Source organism: Melozone crissalis, unplaced genomic scaffold (genome assembly GCF_028551555.1).
Source record: "Melozone crissalis strain CALT ecotype California unplaced genomic scaffold, PUWL_Pcris_2 ptg000005l_1, whole genome shotgun sequence".
Lineage (NCBI taxonomy): Eukaryota > Metazoa > Chordata > Aves > Passeriformes > Passerellidae > Melozone > Melozone crissalis.
Genome location: NW_026535783.1, coordinates 54,571,807 through 54,593,094, shown reverse-complemented (window position 1 = coordinate 54,593,094; position 21,288 = coordinate 54,571,807). Strand labels below are relative to the sequence as shown.

The 21,288-nt window shown below is 36.1% G+C and overlaps 1 protein-coding gene across 3 annotated transcripts in view; it reads left to right on the top strand.

Moving 5' to 3' along the window:
• The window catches only part of NLN (neurolysin), a 59,209-nt gene that overhangs the window by 22,495 nt on the left and 15,426 nt on the right, over positions 1-21,288 (top strand). For 2 of the 3 annotated variants that reach the window (XM_054283304.1, XM_054283287.1), the window contains 6 exons: positions 1,189-1,555; positions 2,933-3,134; positions 6,895-7,081; positions 8,118-8,246; positions 8,730-8,866; positions 13,131-17,111. In XM_054283304.1, the coding sequence (XP_054139279.1) occupies positions 1,189-1,555; positions 2,933-3,134; positions 6,895-7,081; positions 8,118-8,246; positions 8,730-8,866; positions 13,131-13,265 (1,157 nt within the window). In that variant the 3' untranslated portion in view covers positions 13,266-17,111. Of the gene's footprint in view, positions 1-1,188; positions 1,556-2,932; positions 3,135-6,894; positions 7,082-8,117; positions 8,247-8,729; positions 8,867-13,130; positions 17,112-21,288 lie in introns of those variants that run through there. The other variant, XM_054283295.1, reaches the window with a different exon arrangement.

Below are 21,288 nucleotides of genomic sequence, written 5' to 3'. Positions count from 1 at the left end.
ATTCTGTTGCATTTCTCCTAAAATGCTCATGCATCAGATCAGATCCATATTTGGCAATACCAGTTTTCAGTATACTTGACAATTAACAAATATTTTGTTTTGATTTATTATTACATGTTAGGGGTTTTAAGTGTACTTGAAGTATTTTAGACTTTCTTTGTCCATTATATTATTGTAATACTGTGGTTTTTCATTTATTTTGAAGCTGACACACATAAGTTAGCATATCATGTGTCATGGTAATTCTCACAGAGGGAGAACATGCATCAAATTGTCACTTTTTATTTGGTTCTTTTGATATATCCCCAACTACCAGCATGACATTATGTTTTGCTCTACTTTGTTCCTATCTAATCATGTTTTAAATCAAATGTTCATAAGCTGATCTTACATCTAGGAAGAAGAGCATTCTCTCCTATGACATATTCTGAATTTAGCACAGTACAAGCTGCAAACAATATTTCAATCATGCAAATGCATTTAGTGTGTTACAGCCTTCCTAGAAACAGAAGTGGCAATTCCCAAATTTTACACTGTAGATATCAACAATTAACATTACTTTGAATTCTTAATGAAGAAAAATTTTCTGATAAACCAGAAATATTTACAAGAGAATAAGTTCAGAATGTACTGTATGGAAGTGTCAGTAAGCTTAAATATTTTATATTCAGTATGTCTGCTGCCAAAGAAAGTGTATTGGAAATAATTTGAATCATAGACTTCAATATCCAGAAGCTTTGCTAGTGTAGAATCCAGACATCATATAGGCAAGAATTCTTGGGTCTCTTGGATCTTTTATAGAATTTTAGATAAAAGTATTGAATTTTGTGTTGCACTTCCTTCCACTAACTATCAATAGTTCTAGTCTTTGGCTGTTGCTGAAGAAATGTATGAGGAATACTGAGATTACATGACATAAAATCAAAGTGTTCAAACATAAGTATTTAGTGTCACTTTTCATTCATTGAAAAAAGTCTAAATTCAACTAAAGCCTTCACACCACTCTTTGGCCTACATGGAATCTACTGTATCATTTATGGCATTTAGGACAAGAATGCAGATGTTGCTTGTTGTTGGTGAATGAATGGGAAACACCCACTTCTGAAGTATGTGCTTGAAATGTCGAGTGCATTTTATAGGAATAGATAAGGAACATGGAAGTTGACTCTAAGCCAATCTTTCTTTCAGATGATTTGAGTAAAAAGCTAAAGCCTTTGGCTGAGGAAGAAAGACAATTCATTCTAGAACTGAAGAAGGAGGAGTGTAAAGAAAGAAACTTTGATTATGATGGAAGAATCAATGCATGGGATCTTCATTATTATATGAGCAAAACTGAAGAGCTGAAGTACTCCATAGATCAGGAAAAACTGAAGGAATACTTCCCAATTGAAGCTGTTACAGAAGGCTTACTGAATATTTACCAGAAGCTGCTGGGACTTGAATTTGAGCAAATAGAAAGTGCTCCTGTTTGGCACGACACTGTTACTCTTTATACAGTAAAGGATAAATCAACAGGAGAAATGCTAGGACAGTTCTATTTGGATCTTTACCCCAGGTAATGACTTAGTGTTTTGCTTACGTGTTTAAAATGGAATATATCTTAATGGGTTGCTGCTTGTTTAATTAAAATTTAATGCATTTGGAAGTAAATATTTGTTCCACTGACAAGATTAATATTGTGTTCATTAAGTTGTCCTCTGGACTGTATTCAGATTTTTTACACTTTTTTTTTAAAGTACTTCCATATTTCTTCCGTAAATTCATTTTTATGAAGCATTGTTACTTCATTCATATTTTTGGTAGTATTGCTCTCTAGTCAGTTGTCCATAATTTTTTTGCATCTATGAACTTTTCTCCTTCCTAGCTTACTACTGGGTTTTAGTTTTCTAAACTGGAGATAAAATTTCTGTTTAAGTGTTACAGCAGTTTGTTGCGCAGATCAATTGCATTTCTGTCTGCTAAGATTCCTAGTTTCTCCTAGTTCCCCTTTAAACTTTATGTGTATTTTCTACCCTGTTGTCCAGACTGCTGAATCAAATAGATAATAGGTTGGTGTTGAGCACACATTCAGATTTACTTCCATGTTGATCTCTGTAGCTCTCCAGCTGTCTTTGTAGGTATTTACAGTATCATCTGTGTTTTGTCAAAGATTAGGAGACTCAACTGGTTTGACAGGATTTATTCTAGACTAGTCCTTTTTGGCTACTTGTGACTACTTTTTTTTTCTTTGGTGTAGGGTTTTTTAGATTAGTATTTATCATGTGTTAAATTTGCTGACGTCCTTTTTAATGTAAGTTGATTTAATGTTTTCTGGCCTAAGAAAATTAGGCTACTCAATAAATATAGTAGTAAATAAATTTTTCTTGTTAGGGTAACATACCTATCTCCTTCACCTGTTTACCTGCTTCCACCTTTATGTATATCATGGGAATTGCTGAGGGAATGTGTCAATAAGACTCCTCCAACTTAATCTGAGTAGTTAACTGAATAGTTTAGGGCAAAATTTTCAAAATCACTTTTCTTTAAACTCTTGCATCACAGTGAAAATGCTGTTTACTGTATTCTTTTACCTCCTGTAATAAAAAAAAATTGCATCAGTGAACAGAACCTAGTTCTTCCTGTTGCAGTAGCAGTTTAAAACACAACTGGCATCTGAAGTATATATACTTTCAGCTTTTCAGTTAAAAACAGGTTCTTTTAAATGCTGCTGGAAATCTTGAAATGTTGTGATTTCAGTATGAGAGTAGAAGGGGCTTTTTTCCCCTTATGCTCTTAAGTTATTGAGTCTTAGAAGTCATGAAAATATGTACATTTTTGTGTAAAACTTTGTGTAGAGAAACTGATTGATTGTCCCTGTTCTTGAACAGGCTTCACCATTCTGGTGAGCAGGCTTGTGGTTTGAAGATAGTATCTGATGTATTTTCTTACGCAGAGAGGGAAAGTATGGGCATGCAGCCTGCTTTGGTCTACAACCCGGCTGTCTTCTCTCTGACGGCAGCAGAATGATGTCTGTAGCTGCTCTGGTCACCAACTTCACAAAGCCAGTGTCGGATCGACCATCGTTGCTGCGACACGATGAAGTAAAGACTTATTTCCATGAATTTGGTCACGTCATGCATCAGATATGTGCACAGGTTAGTGAGGTTTCTACTCCAGTGTAAGACTTCTTTCTCAACTGCCTCAAAGCAAGGTATAGTTCTGTTTTGATGGTTTCTAGTTTTAGTAAAGCACATATGCAAAGTTCTGGTTATTTTTTTGAAGCATCAGGTTGGTTTTAATTTTAATATTTATTTAAAACTGAAGCAATAAATACACCTTTTTATGAAAAACATTTTGGTAGGAACATGTACTTTTGCATTTGCATTATGCAGGAGTCCATTCATCACAGGTACAGGTACAATGAAGATGTTCAGTCATGGCTTTGTTCAGACGTCTTTTTATTACTTCTAGTGTTGTAGATGTATGACATTAGAAACCAGGTATTAGAAACAAAACAATGCTGCTATACCTAGGAATGAAAATAATTTCTGAAGCTAGTTGACCTGCAGCATTTTGGCATCTAGTACTGTTGAGACCTATCTCTCTTGACATCACAAGCATAAAACAGGTCTCACCTAAGCTATTTTATATTTTGCTATCTGACAGGTTAGGTTTATTGCAGTGACCAGAAAGAACTGAAGGTAGTTTCAGATTTTCCATCAAGGTACCAATAAAGTTTTAAAATTTCTGTTTTCATTTTTACTTACAATGAAAATTGATACTGCCAGATGATATATTTATTATTCACCTAATGAAAATTTTGTATTTCAGAAAGATGTGGGAGTCAGTATTCACACACCAAAAAATTCACATAGTTAATTACAAAATCAGATTTTCTGTTGCATTTCCTTCATCTTCTGTATAAACAAATACAAAACAATAAAGTCAAGGAAAATTTACCTATATTAGATTTTAATTCTTGATCATGATCCTAGAGACTGGGACTGGAGAAAAAAGAATAACGTCATCACAGAAATCCATATATTAAATCCAGAGTTAATAATTGCTTAGATATTTTTAATCATCTTAAAGGTAGAAATATAATTATTATTTTATCAACCCTTTGATAGGTGTTTCTGATATCAAAAACTGAGTAATAAAACCTAGGCAATGTAGAAGTGTAACACATTTGGCATTGGTATAAAACAGTAAAAAACTGACAATATTTTGACTGCCAGTGAGGATGTGCCTCAGTGTTTTGGAGCTCTTTCACAGCAGCCAAAGCCAACAATTCCAATGCATATGTACTTGAGTTGCTCTGGAATTGCACACAGATCAGAGGCCTGCTTTCCATTTGTCTCTCACGCTGCTCTGGTGTCTTCTGTGTGCCCAGCTGCCATGCTGACTTCTCTTGTATTGTATGTCAATAGCTATTTGCATGTGTGCAAACTTGCTAGTCCTGCAGAAGAACATCCTGTCCTCTGGAATTTGTGTGTACAAAGCACTGTCTTCTTTCACATGATGATTTGTTTAAGCATGTTTTGGATTTTGCAGTTAAATGCTATGCAAGGAGGAGACTGGGAAGGATTGTGAGCTACTGGTAAAGGTCTGATTATGTAATATACTGGAAAACTGAGTTATACTGTTGGAGAGTGAGATCAGGGCAGGGATGGAATTTGCTGGTGTTCAGGGAGTGCTCTTGAAGTAACTTGTACCAAATGTCTTGATGGTTTTGTTAGTGTAGTGCACTTGGGTATGGGTAAATGAAGATATCTGAAGGCCACTTGCTTTTTGCTCTAGCCACCTCTATCATTATTTCTTCCCTGAAGCTGGTGCTTCCTAGCTTTTCTTCAGAGCTGCTATTCAGCAAGGACAGTAAAAAGGGCCATCCTCCAGCTATGGATTTGTGCAGCCAGCAAGAGTAGAGGGAAGTTTTACTCCTTTTGTATTGTTCTTCTGAAGACATAAGAGGAAGATGCATGCATGTGACACAGATGTCAATTCAAGGTTATGTCCTGTATTATACATATTTTTTTGGTAACGCTGCAAGAAACTAAGTTTAAAAGCCTGTAATCCTGTCAGGATCTATTTCCCAGCAAAGGATGGACTCTAAGAATATCAACAGCTCTTAGAGAGGACAACAGAGAATTCTTTTTCTTTTAGCGCTTAAAATGTTTTGTTAGTATGTTGATGAGAACGAAAATAAATAGAATTGGACTGGCAAGAGAAGATAGACTTATTACAAGACAAGGGTGGAGTGATGATAGGAAGGCTCTGCAGAGGGATCTGGACAGGCTGGATCTTGGCCTGAGGCCAATGGTGTGAGGTTCAACAAGGCCCAGTGCTGGGTCCTGCCCTTGGGTCACACCAACCCCAGGCAGCTCCACAGGCTGGGGCAGAGTGGCTGGAAAGGAGCTGGGGGTGCTGGTGACAGCAGCTGAACATGAGCCAGGCTGTGCCCAGGTGGCCAAGAAGGCCAATGGCATCCTGGCCTGGATCAGCAATGCTGTGGCCAGCAGGGCCAGGGCAGGGATTGTCCCCCTGTGCTGGGCCCTGCTGAGGCCACACCCCAAATCCTGTGCCAGGCTCTGGGCCTGCAGGTAAGGAAGGACACTGAGGTCCTGGAGTGAGTCCAGAGAAGGGCAACAGAGCTGGGGAAGGGTCTGGAGCACAAGTCTTGTCAGGAGTGGCTGAGGTAGCTCTGCGTGTTTAGCCTGGAGAAAAGGAGGCTCGGGGACCTTATTGCTTTTTACAGCTGTCTGAAAAGAGTCTGTAGCCAGGTGGGGGCCAGCTTCTTCACCCAGGCAATCAAGGACAGGACAAGAGCAAAAGGCTCAAGTTGCACCTGGAAAGGTTTAGATTGGATATTAGTAAATTTTTTTTTCTGTGAAAGAGTTGTAAATCTTCGAAATGGTTTGCCCAGGGAAATGGTGGATTGATTCAAAAAACGTGTGGATACGGTACTTGAGGACATAGGTTAACACCTTAATGTTGAACAGGGTGGTGATGCTGGGTTGATGGTTGTACTTGATAATCTTAGAAGTATTTTCCAACCTTTATGATGCTATGATTCTATGAAATTAAATAATTTCTGTGTATTTGAACAACTGTCTTCTTAGAAATATTTGGATTTTAGTGAAGATTCTTAACTGCACAAACTTTTCTTCAAAATTGGTATTGGAGGAGCTTCTTAAACATGAAGTTATTGCTGATACTAAAATTAAAAAAAGTTCTGGTCTGTTTTGCTTTCAGAAGAAAGATTCTTTTATCAAAGTGTCAGATTTGAAAACTTTTCATGGATAAGGTTGCTAGGATTTATTTATGTCAGTCTATCAATTACTGGCTGAAAAAGCTGTTCTGTATGTTAACCACATATATTACAAATGATGACAAATAGGGCAAAGCTTAATAGAATAAGTTGGTTAAGTAAAGTCTGTGAGTCAATGGGGTAGACTACAATACAATAAACTTTTTAAAGTGCATAGTTGGAGTTTATTATTTTATTTTGGAGTAATACAACAAAAATCTATGATAATTTACAAATTATATCATTGTCACAGGACTGCATGAAAACATTTGTATTGCTGTCATAACCTTAAAGGTAAAAATCAATAATACTAAAAAAATTGGAGTACTATTCTGTACTAGTAGATAATTCACTATATGACTGCTGAGTACTTTACCCCTTGATAATAGTCTTATGTCTGATTTTTTTACCTACTTTCTTAAAATTGTATTGTTGTTGTTATTATTATTATTATTATTATTATTATTATTATTATTATTATTACTATTGTATTAAAATAATTCCTTTGCAGTGATTTAAACTGAAATTTTGACATCTGAAATATTATATTCTGCTAAAAATCTTGGCTTCTATTTTAATTTAATTAAATGGCTTTTTGTTTTTCCTAGACTGATTTTGCAAGGTTTAGTGGAACTAATGTGGAAACAGACTTTGTGGAGGTACCTTCACAAATGTTTGAAAACTGGGTGTGGGAAAAAGAGCCACTACAACAGATGTCAAGACATTATAAAGATGCAACCCATGTTGGAGACACTCTCCTGGAGAAACTTGCTGCCTCTAGACTTGCTAATACAGGTATATCTGTGCTTTCTCCCCAAAGTACATGTATAAAAGTATGTAATTTAAAAAGCTGACAAATATAAGAAGCCTATTAAATTTCTTCTGTGTGTACACTTACCACTGTCTTTTTGTGTTTATTTGTGTGGGAACCCCACTAAAAAAAGCTATGATGACAGGTAGAATTCTTTACAGGAACAGCAGCAGCTCTGATTTTCCAGGCCACCTCCAGAACTAAAATATCCTTCCTATCCATGTAAATTTTAACCTGTAAGCTTTTTTTGTTTGAAACTGGTGGTGTGTGTAGTAGGTGGAGGAGAGTAGTCTGGTGTAGTCAGGTAGTCTCATGTAGTCAGGTGTGGCTTTTGTGGTTTTTTAATCTTAAATATAGTCCAGAACAGGCACTGTGCAAGGCGCAGTATAGCTGCATGTATTGTCTACATTTGATTTGCATGCAACACTTAGCGGATATGAAAGTTACTTGCAAATTTACTGAACAGACATAACATATCCCAGACAGCATTGTTGTGGACCTTATACATCTCTCCAGACTGAGACTGTAATCACATGTCATTACCTATCATGTCATTATTATTCTGTCACTCTCACCTCTTTATTCTTGTAATCAGATCTTCCCATTTATGCTACCAATTCGTCCTTAAGCTACTCCTGTATTTCGTACTGCTTTCCTATCCCGAACAAGAAGTCTGTCCTTGTGGCACAGACTCTAGCTCCATAAGGATTTTGTCTGAGTAAAGGTTCATATCTTGTAGCTTCTTAAAAACAGCTTAAATTAAAATTTGCTTTTAAAATATCTGCTTTATTTTAGTTTAGATCTATGAGGAAAGTAATAATCAAAAGAGGGGGCTTAGCATGATAATCCTTTATTAAAACTATGCTTCCCAACTCTTTGTAAGTGGAGTGATTCAGATGGAAATTAGATAACTCAAAAATTCTAATAATTTAGTATGCATGTTGAGATCTTTGAAGGAAAGATGAAAATCAAACTCTGTCTATTTTGATGCTGGTTAATTAAATGTTTTTACCCGATTAGGCCTTCTAACCCTCCGTCAGATTGTTTTGAGCAAAGTTGACCAGGCACTGCATACAAAGCTGTCTGTTGACCCAGCAGATGAATATGCTAAATATTGTATGGAGACTCTAGGAATTCCTGCCACCCCAGGTATGTAAGTATGAAGCTTTTATGCAGCATGTCCAAATGGTTCAATTTAACATGCCTTTCTTTCTCAGTAATGCTCAGAATACAAAATACAGGGCTGTTCATGGAATAATCTACTTTATAAAGCTGAAATAATTTTTTTTAAATTTAGGATGATCTTAATGACCTCTTCTAAAGGAAGATTCTGAAGTTAAATATGTAACTTAGCCTTTTGCAGGATGTATTTTAGAGCGACATGATGTGAATTCCACTTTAGATGTCTGTCACATCTCTATTGGATGTACAAGTAGCCTAAAAGGGGAAATTGAGTTTCCTTTGTTATCAACAGACTGTGTTCAATAATTTGAGGCATACTCAGACCCTTTATGCTAAAAGTTTCAAAGTAGTTGACATAAATTCCTTATTAATTTATTGTTGAAGTACTGTATGCATCAGAGAAATAACTGAATTTGATTTCAATAACTTGATGTTAATCTGCTTTTCAAGGAACAAACATGCCGGCTACTTTTGGACATTTGGCAGGTGGTTATGATGGTCAATACTATGGATACCTGTGGAGTGAAGTTTTTTCTATGGATATCTTTTATAGCTGCTTTAAGCAAGAAGGAATAATGAATCCAAAAGTAGGTGGTGAATACTTTTCGATAAACTCTTCTGTTGCACTTTGTCTCTGAAACCACATTTATTGCCATCACGACCCTTAAGTATAATGTCTCAAGTACTACTACTGTACCTGTTGAGTTCAGATCAAGAACAAAAAAATGTGTAAAAGTAACTAAGAAAACCATCTTAAAATTTCCAAGAGCACTTGAATTTTAATGCAATTCTTACATCACCATATGTTTTATACTGTAATACTTTTGAGATATTGTCTAATGCCTTCCTCTGAATGAAAAAACATTCCTCCATTGCAAGAGCAGATGCATATTCATCTGCTGTGAAACCTGTATTTTAGTGGTGCTCTGATTCTTTTAAATTTCCATGACATTCTGTGTACCTGAACTATATGGTTCTTTTATGTAGTTACTATTTAGAAAACTGAATTTTTTTGAGCTTCCTCTGTCACAATACAGAGTAATGTGAAAGTTGTTTCATCTTCACTTTAAATCCCAGGTCCATTTTGAAGTCCAAATCATTCGCAGGTTCTAGATTTACTGGGTCTTTTTTCCCTAGAGTAATTCTCCAGCCTCTTCTGCCTCCGGCAGAGAAAAAGGATAATTAGTGATGTGGTTAGTAGCCCTGCCAATTCTAGCGATGTTTTTCAGAGATTATAGTATTAGACTTCAGTGGAGGTGCTGCAGATGAGATAGGTGAGTTCTGTCATTTTGGATTTCCTGATCTTCTTAACTGTGTTCTTGATTCAGCTGCCAGCACTAGTTCTTCCTTTTGATAGAAATACACAAGAGAGAAATAAAGGAAAGAGTAGAAAATGCATGACTGTCCTTTTCCTCCCGTGGAATTTGCTTTCTTTCCTCCCTGTACTTATCACAACAACCAGAACTTCTAGAACTGTCTATCCCTCTAGAGGATGGAAACAGTGAACAAGATTAGATTTTGATCTGGACAAAGAGGGGCGTTGAAAGATAATCATGCGAATTGGGTAAGACTGTGAAACTGAGGCAGTGGTTAGGTCAACAAAACCCAAAAGGGGTTTTATGAAGAAAAACAGTCAACTTCACAGTTTGAGAGAAGAAATGACATAGAGTTTGGAGGTTAAGATTGACCTTGAAGGGATTGGGATTCATGACAGGTACATATGAGAATAAACATACCTGCTTATTCATTGGGAATATAGCCAGTCATAAATAAGAACAGTAGAGAAGAAGTGTCAAGTTAAATGAGTAAATAAAGTAAATTTTAATGGAATGTTGTTCATATCGATCTTAAAAATGGTATTTCAGGAGGGATCAGACTTGCTGGCTTTTATAACTGCTAGCATTTGGGAAAGATGGTTAAGGGTGCCAAACTTGTGGAACTTTGAGTCAGTTTTTTGTTCTGGCATGTCCATATCCCTCCAGTGCCATCACACTTTTATTCCATTAGTTTTACTCCCTAGTCTCAAAAGTCTGATTTAAGTGACTCTATAGTCAAAATCCTGAGCTATAGTTTGGCAAAATGGCTCTGTTACCTTTACTTCTCCCGAGGGATGTCTTTTATTCTGATTTTTTGGTGAGAATTTTTGTTTCTTTGTCTGTGTATGGAAACCTTTGAGAATAAATTAATTACACTAAACGTGACTATTTTTGTGGAACAGCTGAAAGACAGGTAGTGCCTCTTATTGTGAGGCCTGTTACCCAGGCTAAAAAGTGAGGCAGGAAGATGATTAATTATGTGTGTCACTTGCTCTCTGGCATATGTGCACACAAACACTTTGTGTGAATGCTGATATAACTTCAGGGATAGCTGTGGAGATTTTTTTCTCTCCCTCTTCAATGTTATCTTTTCAAATTAGTTATCTTTTAACCCAAGTAAGTGTGATAGCATCCCACAGGATGGGACAAACAATTTTTTATAAATAAATGCTAGATACCAGTATGTTTTTTGTACTTTTGTACTTCATGATATCTAGATTTAGACTAGTATTCTGAACAGCAGAAAAGGAAAATGGTTAAAGTATTATGACTAGGCCTTATAGAAATTTGGCTTACTTCTTCCTTTTTTAATTAAACCTCTCCTTCTGTTTTGAGCAACAGTTATAAAACTTAGATTCAGAGATTGAATGTATTAAAATCCTTCCACAAACTATTAACTCTAACTTTATTGATTGCCAACCTCCTCAATTCTTGCACATTATCTGAACTAACCTCTAGTCTCCTTAGAACTAAGCAGTATTCTGACTCTGAAGGGATAACAGCAAAGACTCAAGTCTACTCAAAAATAGTTGTAAAATATAAGGAACAATATATTAATTTGCTTCTGATGTTCAGCAAGCTAACAAAAATTGTGAGGTGAGAACAATGTGTCAGTGATTTTTTTAACTTATTTTTATTTTATTTTAGATTTTTCCAGCTGTAATTCAGACAATGCAAATGGTAGCTCAATTAAGTCATGGAAGCACGTCACTTAAAAACACCTTTGCTTGTTTTTACAGTACAGTCTCATGTCTTGATTTGAAAGACAGGTGTCCACCAGGGAAGGCAGGAACCTCCCTTGGAATGGAGAATAGGACCCCCTTCCCTCCAAATTATTGTAAATTTGAAAATAAGGGGCTTCAAGGCAATAATATGGAAAAGGAATAACAGTTCTTTACTGGTTGTTGTATGTGTATAACAAGGCAAACAAGCGATAACAACAAACAAACCAGAACACCCAATCAAGTCTCCTGCCGGCGGTTTATCCCATTTCCCCTCGGTGCAGTTCCAGTCACAGCCAGCAGGGGCGCTGCTGGCTCCGGGCCGGGCAGCGCGGTGATTCCCCCGCGCCTGCAGGGGGCGCTGTGCCGCGGGCTCAGGGACCACGCGGGGAAGGGGGCTCGGCCCAGATGAGCAGTCATGAGCGGCAGCTGGTCACGATTACCGGCCTCCCGTGCAGAGGTGGCCCATACAGGGACACCCCACACACTGGCTCTGAACCCCCCACCAAATGGCCGAGAAACTAAAAAAAAAAATTAAACAGACTTGCAGTGCAGGAAAACTGCAGCAGACAAGGATCTCAGAGTTCAGCATGCGGGAGTGGCTGTGGCAGCACGAGGTGGGCAGAGAGTCTGGTGGGAGCCAGTCCTAATGTTTCATCTCCAAGTGGTCAGGCAGCAGGGAAAAAGCAAACAGCTTCCTTCTCCCACAGACCCAGAAACCAGACTGACCAGAAGCCCAGCCCCAAACCTCCACGTCCCCTCACCTTTTCTCTGTGTTGACAGATCTAACCCGCCTCCAGCCAGAGCCATTCCAATGGATTGTTGTGACCACCGCTACATCTTTTGTTTTCTTAAGTGTTGGTGGTTATTGTTTCCTAGCAACATATGGGACAAAACCGTATGAGAGGAAGAAACAAAAGGAAAAATCCTAACCCCCAACAAGTCATGAGGAAGCAATGTATTCTTGTTGAATTGTGGGAGAAGTGTGTATGTATACACTGCTTAAAAGGAAGAACATTGTCTTCTTTAATATCAGAAGCATTTGGGAAATGTGCATGCAAAATAACATTTTGTCATTTGTGGTCACATCTCAGAAGGCCAGAATTCTCCAGATATATACATTCCTTAAAATACAACTTCTTGTTAAGAAACTCCTAATTACTTGTTTTCTCAGAAACTTCATTAATTTTTTTAAAGGAATCAATTTTTTCTGAAGCAATAATGTTTCTTCTTTAAATTAAAATCTGAGTTAAGCCTCATTTTCTCTAATATACTATAATAGTTGTATTCTTAATGTTTGTATGTATGATGTGTACAACTGTGTATATTACAAGGATGTGAGTGCCATGCCATTCCACAATGCTACGGGTTGTCTTATCTCTGAAGTATCTTCTATGTTATCCAAACAAAGATTAAAGAAAGAGAAATCATCAGTTAGAGAAAGGATGTTGGGTTCCCTTTTCCTGCCTATCAGTCACGGGGTAATCCTTCACTGAAGATTTTAAGGATGTTGTGTTTTTCTTATGCTTTATAGAATATCTTCAGACAAGTTGTGATTATAGCTTCAAAACCAGTGTAAAGCCACAAGAAAAACAATTTCTGTAGAACTGGTCAAATTTCTGCTCTCTTGAGTTCTTCCAGCAGATCTAAATTATACTTGTGACATATCCTGGTATATCCTAATTTGGTATTAGAAGAATCTGGAAGGAGGAAAGTTGTTTTACCATGAATAGATTTTTAAATATGCAACAAATACAGAAAAGGGGCAGTGGGCAAGATAAGAAGTACTAACATTCTGCTTTGCTTTCTGTCAGGCTGGGATGAAGTACAGAAACCTCATTTTGAAACCTGGAGGATCTTTGGATGGAATGGATATGCTACAAAATTTCTTGGAGCGTAAACCAAGCCAGAGAGCTTTCCTGTTGTGTAAGGGATTACGTGTTCAGTGAAGCTATGATTCTTTGGTAATGGCATAAAGTATTGAATCAGCTGGAAATGTCAGTGTATTTCACATTTTAACTATGTATCACTCTAGGGAAACTAGGTCATTTTTTTATGATTTTTGAAATTGTATAAATAAAAATGTGACTTTTAAAACAAAACTTCATAGGACTACAAAATTCAACATCAGGGGAAAAAATTCTGAGATGTGCAAAAGCTGAGGAAATTGGATGGTAATTTTTAAATTTTTTTATGAAATAATATTAATTAATACTGATCAATATGAGGAGTTAATGCCATGTTTTTCTTTTAAGAGACACATTTAAATTATGCCTTGTGAATTAATTTTAAAACTGAAGGGGATAAAAAGAATATAACCAGCAATAAAGGAAGCAGATTCATTCTTATTCTCTATTCTCTTTTGTATTGATGGTTCACCAGTGTCTCTGATGGATAGGAAGTGTGTTTGATTTTGTCATTGTTTGAATTCAGTCCAGCTGCCTGACAAGTTTCAAGACTGACAACCTGCCCCAGATACCTTTACAGCAGAGATGTTTGTGTGGTACTTTTTGACCTAATTCTGATGCATGTTAAATTTTTGTACCATTTATATACTTACAAAGTATAACTAAAAAGGAAAAAATCAGCCAAAATCAGTGACTTTTTCAGTTATTCCAACACTCTTTCTGTTGATAACCACAAATCAGGTCTTTATTTTCCAAATTATATCAATATAGGCATTGAAATATTGTACTTTAGCAACTATAATGGCTTCAGTTGGCTTCTTAAGTATTTTGAGATACAAATAAGGAAGGAAGGAAATAAGATATCCTTGATGGGAGTGATAAAAGCCAATTCAAAGTTTTCCTGTTCCTTTCCAGTGTGGCATGCAAGAGAAGCTACAAAAAAGTGCAATAGATTTCATTATTTCAGCTGTGAGAGTGTGAAAGTAATCAAGGAATTATTCTGCAGTTTTTCTGCAAAATCAGGAAAAAGTAGTCTTACAAGCCAACTCTACACCTTCCAAATAAAGCTGCTAATCCAAGTGCACTTTTCTTGTCTTAGGTATCATATCTTACTGTGGTTTTACTATTACGGCATGACATAAGCAGCTTCTAAATTTTATTTCCTAGCTAATACATTTTACATATTTAAACCACAGTTGTAAACATGGTAGGAGTCTAGAGTTATTGTTCAACAATGAGACAAGAAGATGTGCCTGGTCAACTCAAAAGACTTGTTTCAGCAAAAGAAAGCATGTATTTCACTTTGGGTCAAAGCTGTCAATTTGTTTTAGGGGGAAAAACTAAAATTGGGATTGTTCTCAGAATTTGTGAGTGTTTCTCAAAGTGAGAAACTTTAATTTTTGCCCTTTTTTTCTTTTAAAGCATTGAAACTAGGGAGTTAAAAATCAGCTTAATTAGCTTCTGGAATAGAAAATCTGAATGGACTTGCCTTCGAACTGCACCAGTTAGATGTGAGGAATCATAATTATTTGTAGCCAAAACAGATTAACTCTGTAGTCTGACCAGACCACACAATTAAGTCAAATCTAACTGTTATAGTCAGTTACAATTTTAGGCCACAGTCCTGCTGGCCCATGAAAAGCCAATGTGTCGATCCCATGTGTGAGAACATCTTGAACAGTGATCAGTATGGCCACAATGGAAAGCTGAGAAAACTGGTGGATACAAGATTATCCCAAAACTTATGAATTTTGCCTAGGTTGATTTCGCTTACATTCTTTTGCTTACAGTATTTTGCCATCTTTTTATACATGTTTAAAGTTCTGGTGATCCTGTCTTATTAATATGGTTTTTTTCTTTCACTCTGTAATGATAGCTCCAAAGAATGAAAACATTGTAAAAAACATACTAAGTGATACTTTCTCCAAATGAATCTGCAAATCTAAGCAATAGAACCTTTATTACGAAAAAGACACAGTTTTCATTTTACAGTTGGTAGGCAGATTTCCACATGAGGGAGACCTTTCCCTGCGTAAATCAGCAGTCTTGGATCAAGGTAGATAATTGTAACAGTAATTACAGCCAAAAATACATGGTGATAAAAAGTCATGTGATTTAAAAGTTAGATTTAGAACAGTACTGATGGTAATTATGACAATTTAATTGACTTTTTAATTTTCTTACTCTTTAGTATGTGTGCTTGTGTGTTGTACAGCGTTGAATAGCCAAGATACTGAAGTGCAGGAGAATGTCTGCTATTACTCGTGTGTGGAAATGCCTGCATGATTGTACAGTTATGTTAGCAGCAAATGGATATCCATGTGTGTAGGGAGGAAAAAACTAAACCATATTGTAACCACAAATGAAAGTGTTATGTTCTATATCTGTTCCCAAAGAATAAGATTTACTGTAATTTGTTTTTGTAGAAGCCAGTTCCTTCATCAGGCAGTAATTAAGTCAGATCAACCTATGGCTAACACTACACTCAACACAGAAGACTAATGGCTATGTTCTGATATGCTTATGAAAATCTTAATGTGGTAACATATCAAACTTGTCTGCTAAGTTTTATATTGGCTTCCTGGAGCCCTCTGAATTAAATTGGGGTTGGATTAAATGCCTTTTTTTCTTCCAACTAAAACTTACTCTATGATTCTATGAAATTGATGTTCACGTTTTTACTCTAAATACCTGATGTCGGAATGGAAAAGTAACTTGGTTTCTGTTTCTGCACCTGTCTATAGCAGGTAGAAAACTTTGTATAGGAAAAACTTTCTCTGACACTATTCTAAGGCTGTGAAATGGAGAACCCAAATAAAACAGGGAATGCTTCTGCTTTGCAAACATGAGTTGATGACCTTGACATTGCCAAAAACAATCACAAATATGAAATCATGCCAAATCATGTCACAGGTATCTAACAAAGCCTAGCCTATTCTAGAGCTGCTAGACCTAGGCTTCCCCTGAATTAAATTTCAAAACCATGAAAGTCCAAGTTTATTCCAACCCAACTCTAAGTATTCACTATATAAATGAGGAAGTAATTTGTAGTTTTTGTCTGTAACAAACAGATGGCTTTTAAAGTTAGTATTGTATCTTCTTAAAATTTCACTGTGTTAAGGATTATTATTTACTTGTATTAGAAATTCAGATTGGACTTTGGCTTCACAACAAAGGCTTCTCAGGAAAGGGTAATATCAGAGACTCAGGAGAAAGTGCGTATTATCCACTGAGCAAGTGGATAACAGGCAATGGCTTTCAGTTTCTGTTGCTTCATTGTAGAAGAATGGTTTGAGCATGTGGCTGGGTTACAAGATGGCTAAGTGATGGCCTCAGCAGCTGCTACTGCCTACTTGTCTGACAGAGGTCCAACTTTCTGGATTGCCTGCAAGTCACATGGTAATTTTTACATAAATGATAAAAACAGTGTGAGTAAGAGGTTTAACTTTTGCTCTGTGAGATGTGGTGGCTATTTGTTATTATGCTTCTCTCTGAAAAAATGAAATTATATCCAAATACCTTTGGAGGTAGTGCAAGGTAGTTGAGTTAAATGGAGATTCCTGGAGCAGTTTTCTGGAAGCATAAGAGCTGTTTGCATGATAAGTGATCTACTGATAGGGGTTAGAGAGGCTAAACATCAGCTGGTTATATAGTACCCAAGTCAGTGAAAAAGGAAGGAAAGCAGTTAGGTGGAAGGATGAGATTGGAGAATGATGTTTTGACAATAGTTGTAGAAGGGTTGAAGTGGATGTAAGACGCAGATAAGAAGAAGAAGACTAACTTGTTGTATAGTGATTTGTAAAAGGCTGTTTAAATGTTTTTCATTGTTTTATGAATTAGAAACAAGACATGCTTTTCTAGGAATAAATTTCTGTTCTTACTTGCAAGCCAAAGAATATGAGACTATGCACTGGCTTGTTACTTGAGAACTTGACTTCTTCCTGACATCTGGAGATTTTTTCTTTCACCACTATTTTCTTCATTAATATTTTTTAAATATTAGATTCTCATGGTGGAAGGAAAGAAGTTTTTGGGGAAGTTCAGTTTGTGGGGCATGTGCCAGAAATCCTGTATAGCTAATCATCACTGGCCTGTGTAAAAAGTTTATATGATACTAAAGATGCAGTCCCAAAGACCAATCGATCTATTTTAGACCTTATTAGAATAGATAGAGACAAATTAAGTAAATGAATTGGAAGTAAGTGGTTGCCTAGAAACCAAGAATCATGACCTAATTTTGTTCGGTATTGATTAACAGAGAATGGACTCAACCAATACTTGCTTGCTTTATTCTACTAGTGAATTGAAAAGGTTAAAAATCTCAGAGTTAAGAGAACCAAGGAGTAAAATTATTGGGGAAAAAAAAGTGAATGAAAAGTTGTATGTCTTTGAGATTCAATTGGCCAAAATCCCACAATTTCACAACTTAAAAATCTTTGTGAAAAATTCTAAGAACCAATCTGCTCACCAGTAAAAAGAGCATTTAAAAATAAACAAAACAGAAGTGTGTGGTCAGAAGTAGGAAATAGTTATAAAATGAGGAATTGTCAAGTGTTAAAAATTATAAAGACAGCTAAGACTGTCAAGGCAAAGAAAAATGGATGAAAGCATTATAGCAAATAATATATATAACTCAATGTGTTAAGAATAAATAAATACCAGTTGTGTTACAGACCCTTCAATGGATAGAAATGCTAATATGGCAAATGATAACCAAGACAGTTTTAAATTCAGTTCCTCTTCTGCATTTACAAAGAAGTGAGTGATGTAATCATGTAATGTGAGAACAATAGGGTACTTTCCAGTCTATTAAGTGAAGAGCATATTAAGCAATACCTACTAAGAATAATCATTGTGGCATGAGTAGAGTTGGATAATTTGTCCCCTACAAACAAATAAGAATTAATGGTGAAGACATTTTTCCCAGTGCTGTGAATTTTGGGATAATTGGGCATATATCATTGTCCTAAAACACTGCTAATGAGTTCTAGTCTTAAAAACCAAATTGGTGACTATTGGTCACATAGCTTGAAATCCAACTTCAGTGAAACAACAGGAAGCATAAATATTGTCCTGTCATTGAAGAGCTAACAGTGAATATAACTTATAGAGTGCAAATGATTTTATGGAAAACAAGATTTTTCAGACAAGCCTGATGTAATCATTCATGACCATTACAAGCCTGTTGAGGGCAATAGTAGAGATTTATGTATTTGATTTAGTTCTTCATATTTTCATTTAAAATAACACTATATGATATGAATAGAGGATTTATAAAATGGATTAGGAACAGCTAACTGTTGGGAGTACTTGTTGGCATAGAATTACCACTGAACAGAGTACAGTGGTCTAAGTGCTTCAGGCGTCACACAGGGTTATAAAAATATAAAACAATGATATAAAATCACTGGTGATAGAATTTGTAAGGAATTGACCAAAAAAAGCAGTCACGATTAATTGTTTAGATTATTTGAAAACTTCTGGCATTCTGATGTACCATGGGCAAAGGAAGGTGTAGCATGCCTGTAGCAACTAAAATGTAGATTAAAACTAAAGCTTGGGGGACTGTATTCCGTAAATTCTTTACTTCTGAAAGTATCTAGTAGCCAATTCAATCAGAATTGTTAGGAGACTTTAGCAAGAAATGGTTAGACAACCTCATGATGGATGAGCATGAAAATATTGTGTAGAAGCAAGTTACTTCTGTATACCATAGCAGTAAAATGGACACAGCATTTACACAAAATTTTGGTGGCCTGCTTTTTAACTGGGGCTAGTATGCCTTGTTATTCCAAATAAACACAGATGGTTCTAGATGTAGAATAAAGTTAAGCTGTGGAACTCCTTGCCAAGGATGTTGTAGAGGTTCAAAATGAGTTCAAAATAAAAGTCAACACAGTCCAGTCTTAGAAGAGAAAGCCAGTGGAGGGTCTTTAAAAAAATAAAACCTTTTTCATCTTAGGAAAGACCTTGCAAAGTAGGGGGTGGAAACAAGAAGAATATCCAAGATTTTAACATGTATTGCAGCCCTATTCACATTTCTTTTAGGCATCTGCTTTTAGCTGCTGCTGGAGATAGGATACTGTTTCAAAGCAGCCTGCTGCTTGATCTAGTGATAAGGCTGGAGAAGGAGCAAAAGGTGACTTTTAGTATCTAGGTATCATCATAACATACTAAAGAGTCCTTAGTAGGAGAATGTCAACCGGAAGCTGAGGCCTGTCATTTCAAAGAGAAAACAACCACGTTTTTAACAGTGAAGACAAGTCCCAACTTTGTGAGTAGTTTGTCCCGATAGTTAGTCCGTTCTTAATGTCGTCAAATCAAGGCAAGTGAAACCTCTTCTAGGAGGTACACATTCACCAAACACAATGATTTAGATTCACTGTAACTGGGTGAAGCAGAATGGCTTGTAATATACGTATCAGATTGATTTCATTTTTCCTTTTAAAATGTTAGAATTCCATAAACCATATCTTAGCAAAAACAATTGTTGCATGCTTTTGCAGGGCAGAAGTGTAAAACTACCCAAGGTAATTCAATGTCAAAGACTTAACTGCCTTCCAAACCACTAGTGGAAAGTAAAAGCAAGTGGAAAAAGTACTTTTAAATTAAGCAAACATTTTAACCTGAAATAGCTTTCTTTAGCTGCATGATTGTGGGCTATCCAGACTTTTACAAGAAAAATTAGCAGACATATGCTTTTCTAAATGACAGAAGATAAACTCATCCTTTGATTTCATGTTGAAAAAGGCCATATTTTTCTCTGTAGAAGGCAGAAACTGAGTTGTACTCCAAAGTTCTTGTTACAAGTAGGATTTTTGAGTAGCCAAAGTTAGCTTTTCTTCATTGTGTTGTCCCCCTTGAACTTCCAGATTTCAGTTAGGCTGACTTCTTAAGATGACTTCTTTTTTGCAGAGCTGATGTCTTCTGATTGCTCTCACTGTCAGGCCCAAAACATATCCTCTCTCTTACCTCTCCACTGAAGTGTCGCTGTCCTTGGGAATTTAGTCAACACATTATCTGAGATGTATACTTTAAGTTTGGGAGAAGCACTTACAAATACAAAGAAATACAAAGAACGGAGAAATTTCTGTTTCTCCCTTTATTAAAGTCTTTATTTGTTAAAAACCACTCATGGTCCAATATTCAAAATAAATTACTACCAAAATCTGACAAAAGATCAGAAATTTAGTCAGATTTTACAGCCACATAATGTATAACACGTTACAAGTATTGTTAGTCACAAAAGGTTTTTGCAACTACTTTATTATATAAACATGAAAGAGATTTGGCCTAAAGCATTAATGAGAAATGTCTCAAAGCACATACTGTGTTTTAAGAGCATGCGCTGAGAGGAATACATTTGTTTTCCTTGGTAAATTTTTTAAAGTGTGGGTTTGTATTTTAAGCTTAGTCAAGAAGTAAGACTTTCATCCTATTGAAAATTCAGTATTAAGACCCATAGAGACAACAGGGCTTAAATCAGCTATCTGTAAAATATTAAGTAATATAGTGCAATTAAACTTAATAGCATTAATAGCATTTTTCTCTTATATTTAAATTTTATTTTTATACAAAAATGTTCACATTCTCTACAGATAAGAAAAAACATCAGAAGTTGAGGGATGTTATAGGTAAGCTGTCTGCATACATGTTCACATTATGAATGTGTTTTTGCCAAAGTATGTTTATGTCTTATCTGTTTCTACAACAAGGATGATAAACCCTGCATAAGCCCAACCATAGGCCTGTTCACCATTTCTAATGGAACTTAATGCACAAGGGAAAGATTCAAGAGGTGTGAATTGGCACAGAAAAAAACCACCTCTGAAGATAACCACACTTACTGGCAAATCAGCATCTTTTTTCCTTTTGGTTTCTCTATGCACTTTGCTCTGCTGGAGACATGCAGCAGTACCCCTTAACCTGAAGATGGACCTTTTGGCCCAGAATGGCTTTTTAGAACTTAACCACTTTAGTTGTTGGTAAAAGCGTGGATTAAGTTTGACATGGCTGGCTTTCCTTTCACTCTTATTCCTTAGGAATTACATTGGGTTTGCTTGAC